Raw genomic sequence first — 22,495 nt, forward strand, 5'->3', positions numbered from 1 at the left:
CAGGTTTTGGGGGTATTTTGGTAATTTTTTTTGGATTTTGGGGGTATTTTAGTCGTTTTTAAGTTTTGAGAGTATTTTGGTCATTTTTTGGGTTTTAAGGATATTTTGGTAATTTTTAAGTTTTTGGGGGGTATTTTGGTCATTTTTTGGGTTTTGGGGATATTTTTGCAATTTTAAGGTTTCAGGGGTATTTTGGTCTTTTTTTTGGGTTTTGGGCATATTTTAGTCATTTTTAGGTTTCGAGAGTATTTTGGTCATTTTTTTGGGTTTTAGGGATATTTTGGTAATTTTCAAGTTTTTGGGGGTATTTTGGTCATTTTTTGGGTTTTAGGGATATTTTTGTAATTTTAAGGTTACGGGAGTATTTTGGTCATTTTTTGGATTTCAGGGGTATTTTGGTCATTTTATGGTTTTAGAGGTATTTTAGTCATTTTCTAGAAATTTAAATTTTAGATGGGTTTTAGTGGGTTTATCTATTAAAACCCATATAATTAAATAACCAAAAATACACTATAGGTGACCTATCCCAACGCTTTTTGAAGCGCTGAAATAGGTGGACCCTATCCCAGCGCTTTTAAAAGCGCCGCGATTGGTCCATCTATTCCCTTATAGAGAAAGACCTGTCCCAGCGTTTTTGTAAGCGCTGGAATAGGTGGACCCTATGCCAGTGCTTTTAAAAACGCCGGGATAGGTCTTTCCCCATAAGGGAAATTAGTAACCCTATCCCAGCGCTTTTGGGCTTCCTATACCAGCGTTTTTGAAAAACGCCGCTATAGGCCTCCTATTACAGCGCTTTGTAAAGCACCGGCAAAAAGCGCTGGTATAGGCTTATCTATTACGGCGGTTGGTAAAAACGCCAGGAAAAAAACACTGAGACAGGATGATTTTTTTGTAGTGACTACTCCATGTATAATAAACTGATTGACACTATCAAAATTTTTGTAGCTCAACGCTATCAAATGTTCAATTTGGGAAATTGAAGTTCATTATCAACAATTCATGGTGTGGTAGACATATTGGGACAAGTAGCACAATCCTAGGACTTTGCCATGACACCACCTCTGCTTTGCCAAATTATTGAAAAGATCCTTCACATTGATGAAACTAGTTTACCATACCTTGCCATGACACCACCTCCGTTACTGCTATTTAAAAAGGAAAATTGATACATTCCAATAAGCGATCTTAGTGTTCTTAAAAAAAAAAATGGTGTGGAAAATTAGGTATTATAAGAAACAATTTTCTAAATTGAAAAGTTTTGCACAGCGTAAAAGAGATTCCAAAGACTTTGGAGAAAAAAAACGAAATATCCAAAACTCTCTTTTAAGACTTTAAAGGTACAAAGTCTTTGGATTTTATATTTGTAATTTTCAAAACAAAAAAGGTATATAAATTGAATTATGATTATTTGAACAATCATAAGTTTAGAATTATCCATTTTTATTTTTATTTTGATCACAATGTTGGCAGTGTAAGCATAGCAACCCTGTTATGTTTAGGAGACATTTGATCTAATTTGGGTTTTAAAATAAGAGATTTAGACCACATAAACTAGCATCTATAATAGAGTATCTTTCCAAAATGAATAGCTGCTTACCTTGTCAAAAACCAGGAGAGAACCAAAATCATCACAAGCTCTACGCAAGGAATATAAAAATTCCTTTGTTGCACTATATATATATATATATGCCACCTTCACCCTGGATAGGTTCTACAAATACAGCAGCAGTATTTCCACACTGAATCAGTTTCGTTGCAGCTTGTATATTACCATACTCCAAGAATGTGACTCCAGGCATGACGGGCTCAAAGGGTGACCGGTAATGCTCTTTGCTTGTCAAAGCAACGGCCCCCATAGTTCTCCCATGGAAGCTGTTTGTAAAAGAAATGAACTGTGTTGCTAGTTGTTTCTCATCAGGATGTGAAAATCTTTGAAATTTTCTTGCAAATTTGATAGCAGCTTCGTTAGCTTCTGTCTCAGAGTTTGAGAAAAAGACACGATCAGCAAAAGAACAAGCCACAAGGCGTTTTGCAAGCTCCACCTACAGCAACAAGACATTGCTTTATGGTGAGCAAATTTTGTTAAAGTACTTCATCAGCTAATGCAAATACAATCACAATAGGCCAATTTTTGTGATTGGCAGATGTTCCATTTGCAATGAACAACATTAGGATATCTTTCTACTCATATTCACTTTTCATTTCCCATTTTTTTTTTTATAATAATTCATTTGGGGTCTTTCTGGCTTCGTTGGTCAGTAGGCAAATCTTAAAAACTTCACAATATGATTCTGACCTGTTAATAAGTACCACTTGCGATTGAAAAGTGAGACTTTTCACTGGTAATAGTTACAATTTGGCCCAGTTTTTTGGTGTGGTATGGTAGACATATTGGGACAAGTAGCACAATCCTAGGACTTTGCCATGACACCACCTCTGCTTTGCCTAATTATTAAAAAGATCTTCTACATTGATGAAACTAGTTTACCATACATTGCCATGACACCACCTCCGTTACTGCTATTTAAAAAGAAAAATTGATACATTCCAATAGGCGATCTTAGTGTTCTTAAAAAAAAAAAAAAGGTGTGGAAAATTAGGTACTATAAGAAACAATTTTCTAAATTGAAAAGTTCTACACAGCGTAAAGGAGATTCCAAAGATTCTAGAGAAAAAAAAAATGAAATCTCCAAACCTCTCTGTTAAGACTTTACAGGTTCAAAGTCTTTGAATTTTATATTTGTAATTTTCAAAACAAAAAGGTATATAAATTGAATTATCATTATTTGAACAATCCTGAATTCAAAATTATCAATTTGTAATTTGCTTTTGATCACAATGGTGGCAGCGTAGGCTTAGCAACCCCATTATGTGTAGGAGACATTTGATGTAATTTTGGTTTTCAAATAAGAGACTAAGTTTTGGTTATTTTTCTTAGAATCTTATGAGTCTTTAAACTAAATATTATTAAAATTTGAGTTTATGGGTGTTATGTCCACTATGTCAAATAATTTAGGTGATTGAGAAGAGAGGGAGCATTCAGTACCCTAAGCACTGTCTCTCTTTGTTCAAATACATTTGGGTAGATTACAACTTACCTATTTATGGTTTGGTTAAAATTTAGATTGCTTACCTATGGTTTAAAAGTTGGCACTCTATCTACCTGAGGTTTACTTCATTAGGCTTCCGTAACCCACCTCTATACTTTCACCATTAAAAACACAGAAAACATAATAAAAGCATAAAAATCAAGATCTAAAAGCATATTTCTAGAAACATACTCAAGTTAGTAGTGCAAAATTGCATCACTTTACTTAATTATAGACGGTGACGTTTTGTTCTACTGAAGGATCCTTTTAAGTGGACATTGAGCGACATCGTTTTAAGCTATTTGTCTTCTTATTCAGAACTCCTCGTTAGCTTCCAGTCTTCAGTGTTAATGTACAAGAGATCTTACGCGCTTCACAGATATTTTTTGTTATTAGATATTTCTCTCTCTTGTTAATGCCCATTAATCACGTGTGTATTCAATGTAACTAAATCCCAATCTTTACGGGATTATTGTTAGTTACGCTACAACCAAAGTCCTTCTCAGTTCTAACAATGGAGAAAGGTACTCTGGTCATGGAAAACCTCTTATTATTAGCTCCAGTAAGTGCCCTCACCACTTAAAGCTACTGTTACATTTGCTATTTGCATGTATGTACATCTTGACATCTTGTGAGAACTTTTAGGAGTATTTACAAGGCACTAAATTCTTTAAGATCATATGGGTCATTTCATTTGCTTGTACAATTTGTTGCGTTGGTTTTGATTTGAGCACGTATTAGAGAGAGAACTGATCAGCAATATCGTTTTTTAATGTCTTGACAATGGAAGATACCTCAATAGGGAAAAAACTGCTACTTTAAAACCATGGGTAAGCAATTTAACTATAATGTGGTTCAGCATCATAGATCAAATATGTGGACTTGTGATATCTACAAATGCTATTTTTTTCGTACCATAGTTCTGTATCAACATGACAAATATGTGGGTATTTTTTTTAGTTGGTAGTTATAATCAGCATTTTATAGTCAAATTGCTTCTCTGCCAAAATTTGAGTATTTATAATTTCAATAAACAATTCAAACATTTCCCCCTCAGAATTCTTTGACTGGGGTATAATTTTTTGGCTACCAACAGGCTTCACATATTAATAACAAGTCTTGAGATTGTTAAATAATGGGGAAAACAGTGTCAATTTTTTTTTTTTTTTGGTGCTTTTGTCTTTAAAGTCCCAACCTTGGAAGAAGACTCACTTTACTTAAAATGCATGTAACACGGTGATAGCTATATGTTGTAGTAGTTATTATTTTAGATGAAGAATTCAACAAATTTTTATCCTAAAAGTCATATTTTAGTGTTATGCTTTACCTTTGGCCATATATGCCACCACATATTTTGTATTGGTTCTATCTATTTGTTAGTTCTGGCAATTCTCTTTCTACGAAATGATAGAGAAGCATTAAATCCTACTAGAAATATGGGAATGATAGAGAAGCATTAATCCTACTAGAAAATTGTTTCCCATCGTCTCTTTGATTTTGGGGGAAGCCTTCCTATTATAGCAGCCAAGATTTAAACAAAGTAATGATATCCAAAGGCACAAGCTATAATCAAGATCAAACTTTGGAAGTGAATTAAAAATATGGGACCAAGACTTTGACTTAGTTTATAACCAAGATTTGTGCCATCCCTAGGTTCCTATACTCCATGTAAAATAGAAAATGAGATCACCTTAACTAGCATATGAATTTCTCTCTAGCTTTTCTAATGCTCATATGGAAATACTTTATAACAAAACAAAACCCAAAAAAAAAAAAGAAAAAAAAAAGAAAGAAGAAAAAGAACAAATACGTAAAACATATCTATGGGGTCATTGGTTTAAAACTTTAAATAATAAGTCAACATCAAAAGTATCCACTATCTGATCAACTCTCACTTTGATATAAAAAGTAATCTTAACAATGTAGCCTCATTGCAGCTTTCTTTCTCTTTTTACACAATTCAGCTTTAATAGAACGGGCAGGAACAAGATTTATGAAGTACTGTTGTGGTAAGTAAGCTTTAAAAAGTTACCAAAATAAAAAACACATTTTTCTTACAAAGATTTGGCCATTTCTCAAAAAGGAAAACAATTTCAATTAAAACAGACTTGCACACTAATGCAAACTTGATAAACCCAGTGTCTTTTAAAGCATGTAAAAATCATTCTCTTATGATTACAAGGACATGGCTCTTTGTATGAGTCTTGTGTGCAAGTGTATGTTTAGGTGTTGGATTCATCAAACCTCCAAATCTTAGGACAAGAGGCCAAAACTACTTTTATGATAATTCTTTATTCAAGAACCTAGGCTAAGCATATATGTACCCCTCAATTATAAACTAGATGTGAGTCATGTGACAAAGAAACAAATTACTTAAGTAATAGTTTTAAGGTAATAATATCTTCTCTCCCTCTCAACACCTATGATCTACAGTCCAAAAATAGGCATGCGAGACATTTTAGAACATCTCATGGCATAGTAATATCAAATGTGTTAACATGGATACTTCTCAAATTTTGGAGAAAAAATAAAAAAGAAACAACAGGTAGATGAAGCAATTCAACAGCACATTTAAGGACGGTTTGAGGAGAGAACCAAACAGAAGTGAACCACTGAAGCTACTATTTACTATTGAAATAGTCATTTTGGGCTATTTAGGAACCAACATGAAAAGCCTAAATTCTTATCCACCAAAGCAGAACACCCCTAAATAGACTTTCTTCTCTCTCTAGGAGAGCTCCTTCCCTCCGTAGGGCCTTTTGCTGGCGTTTTCAAAAGCTTTGCCTATCCTTACACCAATCACTTTGTCTCCTTTTAGTTTCTTCCTCTAAAGCCGTCTTTTCATCTTAATGTCAACTACCTTCTTTATTCCTTTTGTACTCCCAAACCCCCTTGCATGTCTGAGTTGAGCCCCTATTTTGCGCCCACTGTTTTTTCCTTTCCCCACGTTTTTCTCATTTTGCTTCTGGCTGATTTCATCCTTTTCCAACCAGATCTTGTTCACTTTGTACCTTTTGTCTACAAGTTAGTCAACCTCTTTGCTTTTGTTCTTCTATCCGTGCATGTAACTTTTCCACAACCTTAACCTTGTGGTCCTTATGGATGATCTTGTCAAAGTCAGAGAGATTTTGAGTGGACTGAAAGTAGCGATTCAAATATTAGTGGAGAACTTTTTGCAGAATAAGTGGAGTTAGTTGGTCAATCTAGTGAGGAGAGTGAGGTCCCTTTTGCTCACCATGGTCCTATTATAGAAGCTGACTCTGGACAAATCTCTATTCAGCGAGACTTTTGGGGTTTTTGTGCTATCGGGTTTATTTTGGATTATAGGAATTCTCAATCAGTCACCTTCAACATATCATCAATGTTGCATTGAGGCTAAGGGGACCAGTGCAAATAGTGGGTAGAGATTCCTATTTTTACATTTTACATTTTAACTACATGGAGGACTTAGATCATATCTGCAATAATAGTCCTTGGGCCGTAGATGGTGCTATGTTTGTTCTGGAAAAGTGGAGACCCAATTTGGTTTTGGAAAGGCTTCAGCTAAACTTTATAGCTGTGTGGGTTCAATTGCATGGGCTTCCTATAGAGTATCAGTACCCAGAACTTGCAGAAAAGATGGGGATGTTGATGGGTATAGTGGAACGTGTGGATTGGGAAGACCGTATACCACGCAATATCAGGTTTATGCGTGTTAGGGTGCAAGTTAATCCTTGGATGCCTGTGATTACAGGATTTACGCTAAAGCTAGATGATGGTTCCAAAACCTGTATTCAATGCAAGTATGAGAGGGTTCATAAGCTCTGTAATAGGTGTGGTCTGATAGGGCATACCCGTAGTCAATGTACTCAAAGCATGGAAGACGTGGAGATGATGTTATTCCGTCAGAGGTATAGGATTCAGAATTTACACCAGGTACAATATAATTTCGATGCACTTGAACCTCATTTCAGCAACAATTTAAGAGCTTTTTATAACCAGAGAAGGAAATGGACTTCTCGAACTTATTTCAGTAACATGCAACAACATCCCCACTCACCAGACAACACTCACTACCCTCCCAACAATTCATACAACCATCACAATCCATCTAGCCAAGTCCCAACTCACAATCAAGTTCATCCCATACACATGCAACCACTGTTCGTAGATACTCGGACCCAGTTACTCCCCCCTTAATTAACCCTGTGCCATCCATCCATTTACAAAGAAATCATCACCCATTTTCCTCTCATACTAAAAACAACCAAGACTCTATCCAGGCCACGCTGAATTTTGCCATAAATTCCTTAAACTTGGGCTCCCATACTACTCCCAACCCTCCTGCCTCATCCCCACCTCATTCCATACCGTAGTTGCATAACAGAGGACATCCTAACGTGCATCCCAACAATAACCCAAGCCCAAACCCAGATGAGAGGTCTGCCTCTATTTTCACCCAAAGGCCTACGTGGTTCCCTCCAAGATCTTCTAACTTAAAATGGACATGGGTGGAAGGTGCGGGCCCGTTCATCACGAATGGTGTATTGAGAGAACCACCCCTTCCACATTCAGACTCAGAGAGTGACTTTATCACTGCGGTTATGTTTAATCTTGATGTGTTGAATGAAGTTAGACCTGAGGTGATGCCAAACTAAACCTGTGATAGAGGGCAAATTCTAGAATCCCCTAACTCCTTCGTTGAAACGTTGGTGCAATGGGTTGACAGAGGAAGATTTAGGTTTGACCTTGGAGATTCGAGCAACGGACTGCGTTTGAATACTTTAGAAGCCCAACTTCATGCAGTGGCCTAAAGTGCCACAACCCATTTACCCTCTATGGCCCACAATGATATTGGAACTAATGATCAACTAGGCCCGTGCCCAATAAGAGAAGCTGGTATTCGAATTCTAAGTAACCTTGACCCAAACTTGGTTTTGTAGTGGGGATTTATCACTCTGTTTCGAATACGAATCCTCAGCTTAGGATTGTGAAGAAAAGAATTCACAAAGAAATTGGTAGATTGGGGCGAAATATTCGTAGGAAATTGCTATGTGGTTTTTATTCAAGAGTTTCAACAACTGGGGACTGTGAGGAAGATTTGGAACATGCTAAGTTGGAGATTGAGAGAAATAAAGCAGAGAATGTTGTACAGGAGAGTTTGGATGCTATACACACTGAGAATTAGAATGGGTTCTGGGAAGCTGACCCCCGTCAACTTCCCCAGCAACAATGAGAGTTCTCAGTTGGAATTGTAGAGGTTTGGGCAAATCCTCTGCAGTTCTACAATGCCAGAAAATTGCCCTCAAGTTCAAGCCAGATGTTTTATTTTTGATGGAAACTTGACTGATAAAGGATAAAGGTAAAGTAATTTGGAACAAATGTGGTTTTTTGGAAGGTTGGGAATGTCCAAGAGAAGGTTTTAGTGGAGGGTTGGTGCTTGGTTGGAATCCAAAGCAGAAGTTACAGATCATCCAGGCATCCAGGCACCTTGTACATAATGATCTTTTGGATAATAAAGGTAATCTTCTCTCAATCACTTTTATTTATGGCCAACTTGAAGTTGCTAAGAGAGAGGAGGTATGGAATGATCTAAGAAATATTAGGAATTCGGCCCACTTAAATTGGTTGTGCATTGGGGACTTTAACCAAGTCCTCAATGATGACGAGAAATTTTCCTTTAGGCATGACCCTATTCCAAGATCTAGTTTCCTTCTTCAGCTAATTTTTGATTTAGGCTTTTGTGAGTTAACTGCTTCAGGGCAGAAATATACATGGATGAACAAGAGAGAGGATGAGGAATTTGTCATGGAGAGACTGGATAGGGCTTATGCAAGTGTAGATTGGGTTAATGCATATCCAAACTATTCTCTCAGGAACCTCCCTATTGTTAGATCAGACCTTGGCCCCATTATCCTTGATTTTGATCTAAAGCAATCCTTTGGAAGAAGGCCTTTCAGGTTTGAGCACATGTGGATGACTCACCCTTCATGTTTAGATGTAGTCTAGCAGGCTTGGAGCATCCATACTGTTGGGTCTAGAGCTTTTCAGTTGAAAAACAAGCCTTCCAATGTGAGGAGAGACTTTATTAAGTGGAATAAGGAGGTCTTTGGAAAGCTGGAACAGGAGATTCAGCTTGAACAGACACAATTGCAAGAGATTCAAAATTCTATCTTCACAGTTGAGGATGTTAGAAAAGAGAAAATGGTTAGAGAGGATCTTGAAACTCTGATGCATGGGGAAGAAGTAATGTGGGCATAAAAGGCTAAACACAACCAGGTGATTTATGGGGACAGAAACACGAGGTACTTCCAAACAGTTGTGAAATAGAGAAGAGTAAGGAATTGTATTTTTCAGCTCAAGTCTGAGGTTGGTGATCTGATTACTATGCAAAAAGGAATTGAAGAAGTAATGTTTCTCCACTTTAAACAAAACTTTGAAGGAACCACTGAGGTCACTGTTGATCAGATCTTGGAAGAAATCCGAACCTTACCTATCCTTCAGATTAATGCTCAACAAAACATGTTTCTGAACAAACCTGTCACAACAAAAGAGATTGAAACCACCATCTTCCAACTTGGACCATACAAAGCCCCTGGACCAGATGGGATTCCAGCTTTTTTCTATCAGGAGTATTGGGACATTGTGAAGCATGATATCTACAATACAGTCCTAGCCTTCTTCCATTCAGGTTCTTTACTCAAAACAATCAACCAAACCTTTATTACTCTTATTCCTAAAACTTCTTTTCCTAATAATGTCAATCAGTTTAGGCCAATTAGTCTCTATAATGTCATTTACAAAGTTATTTCCAAGATTTTAGTGAATAGGCTCAAACCCTTAATGAATGACCTAATAACTCCTTATCAAAATGCTTTTATTAAGGGTAGGAGTATTACAAACAATATTTTAATTGCTCATGAAATTTTTGACATTATGGAGCTTTGAAAATTGATGAGTAAAGCCTATGATAGGCTTGATTGGAAGTTTTTAAAGGCTGTCTTGATAACTATGAATTTCAGTCCTAGGTGGGTTAGATAGATTATGGAGTGTGTGTCAACTGTTCAATACACCTTGCTAGTCAATGGGGGTATTACTCAATCCTTCACTCCTTCCAAAGGGTTAAGGCAAGAGGATCCTATATCCCCATACCTCTTCCTCATGTGTGCTAATATCCTCTCCTTGTCATTTCTAAAAGCTGAGCAGAACAAGGATATTCAAGGTATTAAAATAGGAATGAATGGGAGTTCTTTTACCCACCTTTTTTTTGCTGATGACTCCCTCCTTTTCTTTAAGAAGGACAATAAATCCATTGAAAATATGCAACATATCCTTCACTGGTACTGTTCTTTATCAGGGCAATGTATTAACCTTGCAAAATCTGACCTATATTGTTCTCCCAATATAACCAGTGAGGACCAAACCTCCCTTGAATTGTCCTTACATGTTAATCTAGTCAAAACTCCTAGTAAATAAGGGGGGAAAAGGGTGGCTGACTTCCATTTTTTGGTGGATAAGATTACTTCTAAACTCCAAGGATGGAAAGCAAAGTTGCTATCCCAAGCTGGCAAATCTACACTCATTTCATCTGTTTTACAATCACTGCCTTTTTATGCTTTCTCCTGTTTCAAGGTCCCTAAGGCCATTGCAATAAACTAGACTCTATTGTCAGAGATTTTTGGTGGGGTCATGAGCATGGAGTTAAAAAAATGCATTTGTTGCATTGGGATAAAATTTGTAGGAACAGAAATGAGGGTGGTTTAGGTTTTAAAAAGTTTGGTCTCATGAACCAATCCATGCTTGCAAAACAATTTTTGAGGATAAATCAGTATCCTCAATCCTTGCTACCAAAAGCCCTCAAACCTAAGTACTTTCCTAGATGCAGTATTCAAGAGTGCTCCCCAAAACCCCATCATTCATGGTATTGGAGGAACATAATCAAACAGGATAACATCAAACTTAGGGAAGCTAGATGGTTGATTGGTAGGAGAGCTGATATTCCCCTTCATCACCCAAATTGGTTTAGATGTGCTGATCAAAACTTGCAGAATGTAAACTTAAAGTCTGGAACTGTTGCTGATCTCATAGACCAATCTAGAGGTGTTTGGAAATGTGACTTGGTTAGAAAGCTTTACCCACAACCCCAATGTGATGAAATTTTGCAAATTCCCATATCCAAAGCAGGGGTGATCTCGGATAAACTGTTGTGGTGACACTCAAATTCTGGAGAGTATACTGTCAGACAAGCATATAATTTACTGCTTAAAGACCATTTGCAAGATGCACACTCTCAACTCAGACCTGGTTTGATCCCACCAGAGGTGTGGAAGTTAATTTGGAAGGTGCAAGTCCCCCACAAGATTAATCTATTTGTATGGAAGCTCTTACATGATAGTATCCCTACCTTTCTTACCTTGAAAAACAGAGGTATTCCTACAGATGGTACATGTCCCATGTGCAAGGAAGAGGAAGAATCTACTTCACACTTGTTCCTTCACTGCCCCTTTGCTAGAGCCTACTGGCATGGTTCTTCACTAGCTATGCACACTTCTGATTTAAGAGATTTATCAGTGTAGGCCTGGATTTGTAATGTTCTGAGTTGTTACAAGAATTTGGATCAAGACATGATGAACTATGTCCAAGCTATTTTCACCTACCTTTGGACTATTTGGAATCACAGGAACCTTGTTTTACATGAGGGTAAGGATCCTAATCCAATGGAAGTTATTCTAACTGTTCAAATTTCATATGTAGGTTTCAGGTGGCTCTTAACAGCTCAAGCATGCAGAGAAGAAGACCTGTGCAGCATCCTTGTGCATACCAGAACCTTGAAGGACATTGGGATTTGTTGATCGGAATTGCTGGGATTAGGAAAAGGAAATCCAGAAGAGTTGCTTATGCTTATGAAGCCATCAATCTCCAAGGAATTGCCATTTTCTCGAGTGGTACTAGTTGTGTAGCTGTTAATACTTATGCAGCATTGCAGGAAGCACTTGTGGAGGCAGCCTTAAAAGCTAAGAAATTGGGTTTCTGCAGAATTTTGTCTTTGTGTAGCAACAGTAGGGTAGTTCAGACTAGTAATTGTTTATGCTCTAATAGCTAGCAGGATATGGTGATGGTAGCAGATCTTAGATCCTTAAAACAGTAGGGTGTTAGCTGTAAAGCCTTGTATTGACTTTGTTTTATTGGTATCAAAAAAAGAAAAAAAAGAAAAAAAGAAGAAGAAGCAGAACACCCCTGTGCTAGTGCTGGGTTAGTGCAGCACTTACTTTTGTAGACAATCTTAATTGAAGTCCAATGTGTTACCTTTCTCCTTGACTCAAAATGCCATGTAATGACAACAACTTGTTTTATAAATCACGTTTCGTGAATTGGAAAAATATATTAAGGTTTAAGCCGGTGGTAGTGTGGGTTGGACAGGAGGACGTATAAGTCCTGGAAGTGCAGTTCCTACGTGCATAATATCATCCTCATAATAAAATCTGGCCTATAGATTTGGACCACATAAACTAGCATCTATAATAGAGTATCTTTCCAAAATGAACAACTGCTTACTTCGTCAAAAACCAGGAGAGAACCAAAATCATCACAAGCTCTACGCAAGGAATATAAAAATTCCTTTGTTGCACTATATATATATATGCCACCTTCACCTTGGATAGGTTCTACAAATACAGCAGCAGTATTTCCACACTGAATCAGTTCCGTTGCAGCTTGTATATTACCATACTCCAAGAATGTGACATCAGGCATGACAGGCTCAAAGGGTGACCGGTAATGCTCTTTGCTTGTCAAAGCAATGGCCCCCATAGTTCTCCCATGGAAGCTGTTTGTAAAAGAAATGAACTATGTTGCTAGCTGTTTCTCATCAGGATGTGAAAATCTTTGAGACGTTCTTGCAAATTTGATAGCAGCTTCGTTAGCTTCTGTCCCAGAGTCTGAGAAAAAGACACGATCAGCGAAAGAACAAGCCACAAGGCGTTTTGCAAGCTCCACCTACAGCAACAAGACATTGCTTTATGTTTATGGTGAGCAAATTTTTTTTTTTTTTTTTGATGGGTTATGGTGAGCAAATTTTGTTGAAGTACTTAACCAGCTAATGCAAATACAATCACAATAGGCCAATTTTTGTGATTGGTAGATGTTCTATTTGCAATGAACAACATTAGGATATCTTTCTACTCATATTCACGTTTCATTTCCCTTTTTTTTTTTTTTTTTAATGATAATTCATTAGGGGTCTTTCTGGCTTCATTGGTCAGTAGGAAAAACTTAAAAACTTCACAATATGATTCTGACCTGTTAATAAGTACCACTTGCGATTGAAAAGTGAGACTGTTCACTAGTAATAGTTACAATTTGGCCCAGTTTTTTGGTGTTTGGTGTGGTAGACATATTGGGACAAGTAGCACAACCCTAGGACTTTGCCATGACACCACCTCCACTTTGCCTAATTATTGAAAAGATCCTCTACATTAATGAAACTAGTTTACCATACCTTGCCATGACACCACCTCTGTTTACTGCTATTTAAAAAGAAAAATTGATGCATTCCAATAGGCGATCTTAGTGTTCTTAAAAAAAAATGGTGTGGAAAATTAGGTACTATAAGAAACAATTTTCTAAATTGAAAAGTTCTGCATAGCGTAAAGGAGACTCCAAAGATTCAGGAGAAAAAAAAACAAAATCTCCAAAACTCTCTTTTAAGACTTTACAGGTTCAAAGTCTTTGCATTTTATATTTGTAATTTTCAAAACAAAAAGGTATATAAATTAAATTATCATTATTTGAACAATCATGAGTTCAAAATTATCAATTTGTATTTGCTTTTGATCACAATGGTGGCAGTGTAGGCCTAGCAACCCCATTATGTGTAGGAGACATGTGATCTAATTTTGGTTTTCATATAAGAGACTCTAAGTTTTGGTTATTTTTCTTTGAATCTTATGAGTCTTTAAACTAAATATTATTAAAATTTGAGTTTATGGGTGTTATGTCCACTATGTCAAATAATTTAGGTGACTGAGAAGAGAGGGAGCATTCAGTACCCTAAGCGTTGTCTCTCTTTGTTCAATTATTTTCGGGTAAATTACAACTTACCCATTTATGGTTTGACCAAAATTTAAGTTGCTTACCTATGATTTAAAAATTAGCACTTTACCCACCTGAAATTTACTTCGTTAGGCTTCTGTAATCCACCTCTATATTTTTACCGTTAAAAACACAAAAAACATAACAAAAGCATAAAAATCAAGATCTAAAAGCATATTTCTAAAAACATACTCAAGTAAGTAGTGCAAAACCGCATCGCTTTTACTTTAGTATAAACGATGACGTTTTGTTCTACTGAAGGATCCTTTTAAGTTGACAATGGACGACATCGTTTTAAGCTGTTTGTCTTCTTATTCTGAACTCCCCATTAGCTTCCAGTCTTCAGTGTTAACGTTCAAGAGATGTTACGCGCTCCACAAATATTTTTTGTCTTCTTGTTATTGCACATTAATCACGTGTGTATTCAATGTAACTAATCCCAATCTTTACGGGATTATTGATAGTTACGCCACAACCCAAGTCCTTCTTAGTTACTTTGGTCATGGAAAACCTCTTATTATTAAGGTGGAGGGCTCATTCCTGTGGATACTGTTTGTAGTAGGCTTTTTGGGTGGAGATATGTAGTAGTAAGGAATGATGATTGGGAATCCTGCAACTTGCACTAGTGTTGCTGTCCATTTGCTCTTTCCACCTTTGTCATAGTAGAATCTTCCCAAGAGTATAGCTGTTGACTGGCCAGAGAGGACAAAGAGTGTAAAGATGGTCATTCGGAGCCATTGCATAAAGGTTCTGGGTTGAGAGATTGTTGATTGGTTGGTGGCATTGATATGACCAGGTGAGTTTGCTTCTTCAGCTTCTTGAACTGGTAAGAACATGTAAAGGGATTACTAGAGGAGAAACTTTGCTTTCTTATGAATTCCTTTTTAATTTTGATGTGTATTGCTCTCTAACTAATTAGTTTGTCAACAAGCATTATTGTTTAGCAGCATCAATAAACACTCAATCTATGCTATTAATAGGGTCCGTTTTATTCTGAAAAATTGAGGGTCTTCCACTGAAGTGTATTGTGCTTTCCTTGTTAACTCTTTATGTTTTGTACTTTTCTGGCTCCCTGATCTTTATCAAAAGATTCAAAACTAGTGATGTATAATGTACAAAATATAAACTATTTTATAACATTTCATGTTGCTCTATTCCCATTATATTGCTCTCCCTAGTTATTAGTTAGGGATGTGCACCAACTCGACTCAATGCCTTAGGTGGGTTTTTTCGTGTGTTGATAGATTGGGTTGTGTTCTAAAACTTTTTCAAAACTTGGTTTGGGTCAGGTTTGGTTTGGCAAAATATTTGACCCAAGTAACTTGGCCAAACTCATGCAATTAATAATTTATAAAACATATATGTATTTTAAGTTTATTTTTTTAATTCATTTGGATTTTGGGACTTATTTTATATATGTTAGTTGAATTTATTTTGGTGTTTGAGACTTAGTTTTGATAAAATTGAAATATTATTCCTAATTGTGTAAATTGAAATCATTTATATAATAATGGTCTTAAATAATTCAATGAAAACATTTTTTTTGTTTGTTTATTAGGTATAACAAAATGAGTCCAACCTAACTCAATCCCTATGGTCAAATTGGTTTGGTTTTTAGAGTTGCCCTAAGTTGAGTTGAGTTAGATATTTCTCAAATTGAGAAAGTAGAATTAGATTGAAAAATACTCGAAACCCAGCCCACCCATGCACAGTCCCCCTAATTATATGTGCTTTAACTAAGAAGCATGAAGCATGAGTAAGGCTTGTGAAAGAAATGCTGATTTTGAAGCAATAGAGTACTAATTACTAATCTACTAATAATAAGCGTCTACATCTATATGTAGAGTGAATATTCAAACTAAAATTGATTAAATATTACTTTGAAATTTCTACGTTAGTAAAGAAACACATTAGTAAATACCTTTTATGAAAAAAATTATCTGATGATTTTTTTCTCTTGATCTACAACTCCCCAATAACTATTTTTACTTTTTTATTATTAATTTTTTGGTATAGTTTATGTTACTTAAAACTTTGATAATTTGTATCTAGAATGCCAATACGATTGTGAGACCGTCCTAGTAAGCATTGTGTTTCTAGAAAGTAATTCAGAACTCCCCAGATGAGCTATGACAGCAGGATTGTGTCATCAGCTCATCACATAGAGGACACTTACTAATGCCTTTCCTACTGTTGAGACTAGAGAGTTTGCAATTCCTGTATAAATTATTTCTTAACAGGTAATGACTATCATACATGGTGTGTACGTGCATACCATGCAACAAGGGCTGAAATTGTGTTTAAAAATTTAAAAATTGTATTTTACATTTCACGATCTCAATGGAGTGTCGATGGCAGTGTGTGATAAGCTATGTGCAACAAAATTTACCGTTACTTACATTGTGAGTTGATTAATGTGTTACAATGCTATACTGCTATACAGTTTTCATTCATATCCATCAACTGATATACTTTCTATTTCAAACTAAGAGAGATCTACGAAAAGCTTTTCTACTAATTAAAATGATTTTAATATTTCTTCCTTATAATTTGGAGAGGAACAAAAACAGAAGGGAAAAAAGAAAGAATATACAGATGGACTGGAATATTTAGAAAAAAGAACAAAAAGAAAAGAAGAATATACAGGTTAGCGGCTTTTCTTCTCTAATCTTTGGAAACAGAAATTTGACTTACCCTTGACTTGGAGTTGCAGATTTTGAGCTTGCCCCATGTTGAAGGTGTGAGAGAGAGAGAGAGAGAGCCTTTGTGCAGAAAAAAATTGAAGCATGTACTTGAACTGCATGCAATTTATGGCTGTAATGGTTGTCCAACTCCAGTGATGTTAGGTCTTATTCCATAATTAACACGTTATTGCATCATTTTAAACATTTATAGCTTCTCAACAATTGCAAAATAATATGGGCTCAATCACAGTCGTGATCCAATATCATGATAGATGTGGTTTAATTCGATGATTTATATTTCTTGGTATGAGTTTTTAAGTTGTATGGATTTCATTTTATTTTACATTTTATAGGTAGTATGATGAATATCATTAAATTATGTTGGGATTTTGGCAAAATTATACCATTTTGCAGTAACTTTTTTGTATGTAAATCATCAATGCAATTGCCAATTTCACTTAAAAATTCATAGTTTGCTTGATTTGCTTCAATTGAATATATGCTTCAATTACAGGACTACACGAGAATTAATTTACCCTAGAACTACCATGATCTATTTAGATAGGCACGTGTTGTTGAAGATCTTAAGCTTTTTAAATGTGGGAAACAAAATTTGAGAGAGAAAGAAAGAGTTTATACACTTGAATACTTAGCAGGTACATGGATTACATGCAACATGCATGGTGGGTGATGGGTTTCTAGTACCCATAATAGTATAATGTGCAGTCTTATTCCATAACTAACACCTTATTGCACATTTAAAACATTTTCTTTCTAATAATATTTGAAATGGTTATATCATATGAGTGGTGTCACCATATCATTTGAATCATGTTAGTCTTTATTTATTTATTTAATAATAGTTACAAGAAATGGGTAGGGGAATTTGTATCCTAATTCTCCTTATTAATAAATTGGATTAGATAATACCACTAAACTACAAAGTGAATAATTACATAATAAATAAGGAAGAAGATTGAGAGATATGGTAGAGATAAGTCTTACTAGTTTATCTGCTTGACTAGTACTACTTAATTAGCCATTCCATACAAGTAGAAAGATTCGAAAGTCTACTTTTGTAGAAAATTAGCCTTACATTGATTTAAGCCTATCTTATGCATTCATTATTGTAGTACCTAGGCAAACCTTATTCATGATCCATTAACCTCTTGCAATGAGGAGGCACTGGAAGCTTCATTTGCATTTCTATCTTCATGCTGCTTGGACTTGAGATCATCAACGTACTGCTGATAGACATACGAAACAAAACCCCAAATAGCCAAAACCATGGATATCACCTTTATTCCACCAATTTTGTCATGGAAAAAGATCACAGCTAGAACCGGAACAATAGGCAAACCCAAAACACTTATGGCATTGGAGAATAAGGAAGACACCTCAAAAATCAAACCTACACAACCTATAGCAAAAACATCCCATGCACATTAAAGCTGTCCAAACCAAAGTCATAATATAGGATACTTTTCCTAGTTCAAACTCCTCCATCTCTGTTTTTAAACCTTTCCACTCTCAACTAGCAAAAAATCCCACCAAAGCACCTACGGTTGCAACCAGAGACGTACTGATAGATTATCATGTCCAAGACCGTTGTAAATGTCTCATTTTTAAAAACCTTTTTGAAGGCAACCTGTGTAAGTGAAAGCACCAAACCATATCCAGCAGATGCATGCACCGATAGTGCATATTAAGCCAATTACATACTTTTCTTTAGAAACTTTGGAGGAGTCTGGAGAAGGGTCTGTTTCAAAAACTAGGAGGATGGAGGATATAGTGAGAAGGACTAGAGAGTAGAGAATTGACTATCAAAGGAGTGAACTTTTGTGAGTTAAGGAAGAAGGAGAAAAAAGCATTGAAGGCCAACTGTGGTGCACAAATCAGAGAGTAAGTAGACACAGGAAGGTACATTAGCCCAGTTGAATACAAGAAGCAATCTGCAACAGCAAGTAGACCAAGTGATACATAAACTGATACAAGTACCAAGGTGGATGGTGGTTTAGAGTGGATAGCGGTGGCAGTACTGTTTGTTTTGAGATTTTTGAGTGATGGGATGAAATGGTAGGGAAGAAGGACAGGGAAGCCTATGAGTTGCACAACCATTCCCAACCATTTGCTCTTTCCACCTTTGTCATAATATAATCTTCCCAAGAGTAATGATATTGACTGGCCAGAGAGGAGAAAGAGTGTGTACATGGTCATTCGGAGCCAGCATCCATAATTTCTAGGCTGAGTGATTGTTGATTGGCTGGTGACATTTATATGCTTTGTTGTTGAGTTTGCTTCTTTGGCTTCGAGCTGAGCTGCTAAGATCATATTGAAAGGACAATTATAGTTGGAAAAAATCTATGTTAGTTTAGCAAGTGTTAAAAAATGTCATCTTTTTATTATTATTATTATTTATTTTTAGTTTATTTTGGTAAACCACATTAAAAAAAAAAAAAAAATTTTGATCCCCTCTTCTAAAAATAGCATATGGAATTATAGGTACACGTAATGCTCCTCTTACATAAAGGTGAGATCCACCATTATGTGAAATGGAAATTAGACGATATCTTTTTTCTTTTTCTAGAGTACTACAACAAATAAATAATCTCCAAAACGATCCCAACGCACAAATTAATTGGCATAATATCAGGATGTTCTTATATTTTTCAATTAATTTTGTGTAGGGTAAAACTTATATACAATATCTTTAGTATAGTATATTAGGTTCTCTAATTGAATTTAAACACTTGGTTTATATATATATATATATATATATATAAATATATATAATTTAATACTTCTCAAAAATATAACACTATTTATGTCTTATTATTGGTCAAAACAACTAAATGTTTGAATTTAATTGGAGAATCTAATGTAGTGTATCTAATTTTACAATTTTGAAAAAGGTCTTTCATTCAAGCTTTAATAACACACTTTATTTTTTCTAACCAGAAATGACATACGGTTCTTGATTTCCCTCTCTAATTTTTTTTTTTCTTTTTCTTAATAGTGTTATGTGCATATAATGAGTTTCAAGCCATGGATGCCCACAGCAGGAATGGAACCAATATATCATCTTTGTGGGCCTAGAGTACGGTTATTTTTTGTTTAATAATGAAAGTTATACAAATAATATTACGTTGTCATATCCTATATGGCACTTAATTCCAAATCTAAAAAACATAAAATGTTAGGGAAAAAGAATTTGAAAACCCAATAAATATATGCATATCCATATTTATTGGACAAGTCCGGTTATACATTCGATCAGCACCTGAATGCAGTTTAATGATCATAGGTCATATTCTGAAAGAACAATACCTTTTCAAATGCATCCATATAGTCATAATAGTTGTACAGGGGTTCTGAGCCCTTGAGTACTGTAAGTTTTCTGAGAGTGGAGGGATGTCCCCAATCTTTGCAACTGACAAAACTCTGGATTATGAACTTATGGTAAAGAACAATTGAGGGATTAGTTCTTTCTCTGATGTCTTCTATTCTGGCAGACTTTTCTTGAAGAAGGATGCCTTTATAGAATCTGATACCTTTTTCTGGGCTTTTGGGAAGGAAATGCCAATCATGAGGCAATACTTCCGTTGCTAATGCCAATGGATCTGTTATGTGGGCCAGGTGTGGCTCAATGTAAGAGATGTGCTGAACAAAAGGCTTTTTGATGTAAGAAGCTCTACCTGTTTTGGGAGGGAGAGTATAGGACTGCTTAGGTACGATTGGACCAAAGGGTTCTTCTACTTGTGAAAGAGAAGCTACTGCTTTGGGAGGCAATGCGGCTAAGGCAGAACTGTAACTGTGTTGTCCTTGGGGCCTTTGGTAGTTTGGTTTGGGGATTGTGGAAACCAAATAACGATTGGCAACAACGGATGGCGACACAGGTGGGCTTGCCATCGTGCAAAAATCTGTTTTGATGCAATGTTTTGAACATCTTTTTCTAAAACATGTTTTGCAGATTTACAATCAATTCTTATTAAAAACTTTTGATTCAAAAGATCGCTTTGAAATTTTGAAATGCATAGTACTATAGATAAAATCTCTTTTTTAATAGTACTATAGTTGAGTTGGGTGGGAGTCCAAATTCCTGAATGAAAACAGACAATCTGTTCAGGTGCTGATCTCAACTGCATTCAAGAAGGAATCATCCCCTCTAAATACTTCCGGAAAACCAGAGAACGGTTAACTTCCGCAAGTGGAGGAAAAATGCAGATTGAATTCAAAATTCCAAAAGCACATGTATGCCAAGACAATACGTGTTTCAAAACCACCTTTGTCCTTGTCAAAAATATGACAGATAGGGTCATCTTAGGAAACCCATTCATGTGTCTGTTATATCCTTTCACCACGGATAGTGAAGGAATCACTACCCACCCTTTTGGCCAGCCAGTCAAATTTAAGTTTCTTAGGAGTCCTAAACCTAAAGACATCAATAGTCTCCAAGAGGTTTCCATCACTAGAGTTCGTTCCAGATATGGATATGCTTGAAAAGGAATTTAATTCTGAGAAGAACAGAGTTAAAAGAGAAACCTATAGAGCCAACCATACCAAGGAACAAAAGGTTAAAGTTTTGGAGAAATGGAAGTTATTCATGAAAGAGGTAAAAGCAGATTATCCTTTCTTTGAATACTTTGAGAAACATTTCCAATGGCATAAAAAGAACTGTGTCATTACCAAAACTAGCAAGAAACCACTTCCTAAAAAGGATACACCAAGAACTAGCAAACCAAAAATTACTAGGTCTTGCCATCCTCAGGAAACCCACACATCTTCTAGTAGTACCAAGAAACTCTCCCTAGAAGACCATACACCCTCACTTCCTCCTAAAAAATGGATATCCAAGTTTAGGGGAAACCCTGCCTTTAAGGATTTTCATAGGACGAAAACAAACTCTAAAACGTATAGGAAACAGAAGTTCAAAAGCAAGGATTCCTATAAGAAAAGCCTCATAATGAAGCCAAATAGAAAATGCTTCAAATGCATGAAGAAAGGCCATTCCAGGAACGAATGTCCAAAATTAGCTTGTAGAAACAAAACTATCCATGTCCTCTCCAAGCAAGAAGAATTGCTCCTCGATCTCATAGAACAGATCAAGGACCCAGAAGAGAAATCTCAAAGACTTAGTGATTTCCACAAAACCCTAGTCAGAGAGCCCAGTGCATCCAAGCCTAGGATTCAGGAACCAAAAGTTGACTTGGAAAAAATCTACAATAGATTTACCAAATCCAAGAAAGAGATAACCATCCCAGATCTCCAGAAAGAGATTAAGGATAACAAAATTGAGTTGAGAAACCTTAAGCAGGAATTAACCATCCTTAGGGTTGATCATGGCCTCATAGACTTAAGAGTCAAAAATCTAGAGTTTACTTCACAGCAAGGCAATGAGGAAGGAACCTCATTACAGAACCCTTCTGATGAAGAAGTTGATGTTACAGTTAACCCTACTGCAGATATGGAACCAGAACCATCCAATGGATCGTTCCTGCACACCATCAGTAGGATTAATTTCCAGAAATGGCATTCCAAAGTCAGGATTGTCATAAGCAAAAACTTTGAATTTGAGGTTATAGCCCTAATAGATTCAGGTGCTGATCTCAACTGCATTCAAGAAGGAATCATCCCCTCTAAATACTTCCGGAA

General features: G+C 36.0%; 1 protein-coding gene and 2 pseudogenes across 1 annotated transcript; 1 reads left to right on the plus strand and 2 right to left on the minus strand.

The window, feature by feature from the left end:
• Nucleotides 1-1,558: 1,558 nt before the first annotated feature.
• Nucleotides 1,559-2,169, minus strand: LOC115990814 (annotated as a pseudogene).
• Nucleotides 2,170-6,527: 4,358 nt separating this feature from the next.
• On the plus strand, nt 6,528-8,256 carry LOC115990815 (uncharacterized protein At4g02000-like). The gene is made up of 2 exons (XM_031114597.1): nt 6,528-7,004; nt 8,050-8,256. The coding sequence occupies exons 1-2, from the start codon at nt 6,528-6,530 to the stop codon at nt 8,254-8,256; spliced, it is 684 nt and encodes a 227-aa protein (XP_030970457.1).
• Nucleotides 8,257-17,994: 9,738 nt separating this feature from the next.
• Nucleotides 17,995-19,174, minus strand: LOC115990816 (annotated as a pseudogene).
• Between the last annotated feature and the right edge of the window lie 3,321 nt (nt 19,175-22,495).

Source organism: Quercus lobata, chromosome 5, assembly GCF_001633185.2.
Source record: "Quercus lobata isolate SW786 chromosome 5, ValleyOak3.0 Primary Assembly, whole genome shotgun sequence".
In the NCBI taxonomy this organism is placed as follows: Eukaryota; Viridiplantae; Streptophyta; class Magnoliopsida; order Fagales; family Fagaceae; genus Quercus; species Quercus lobata.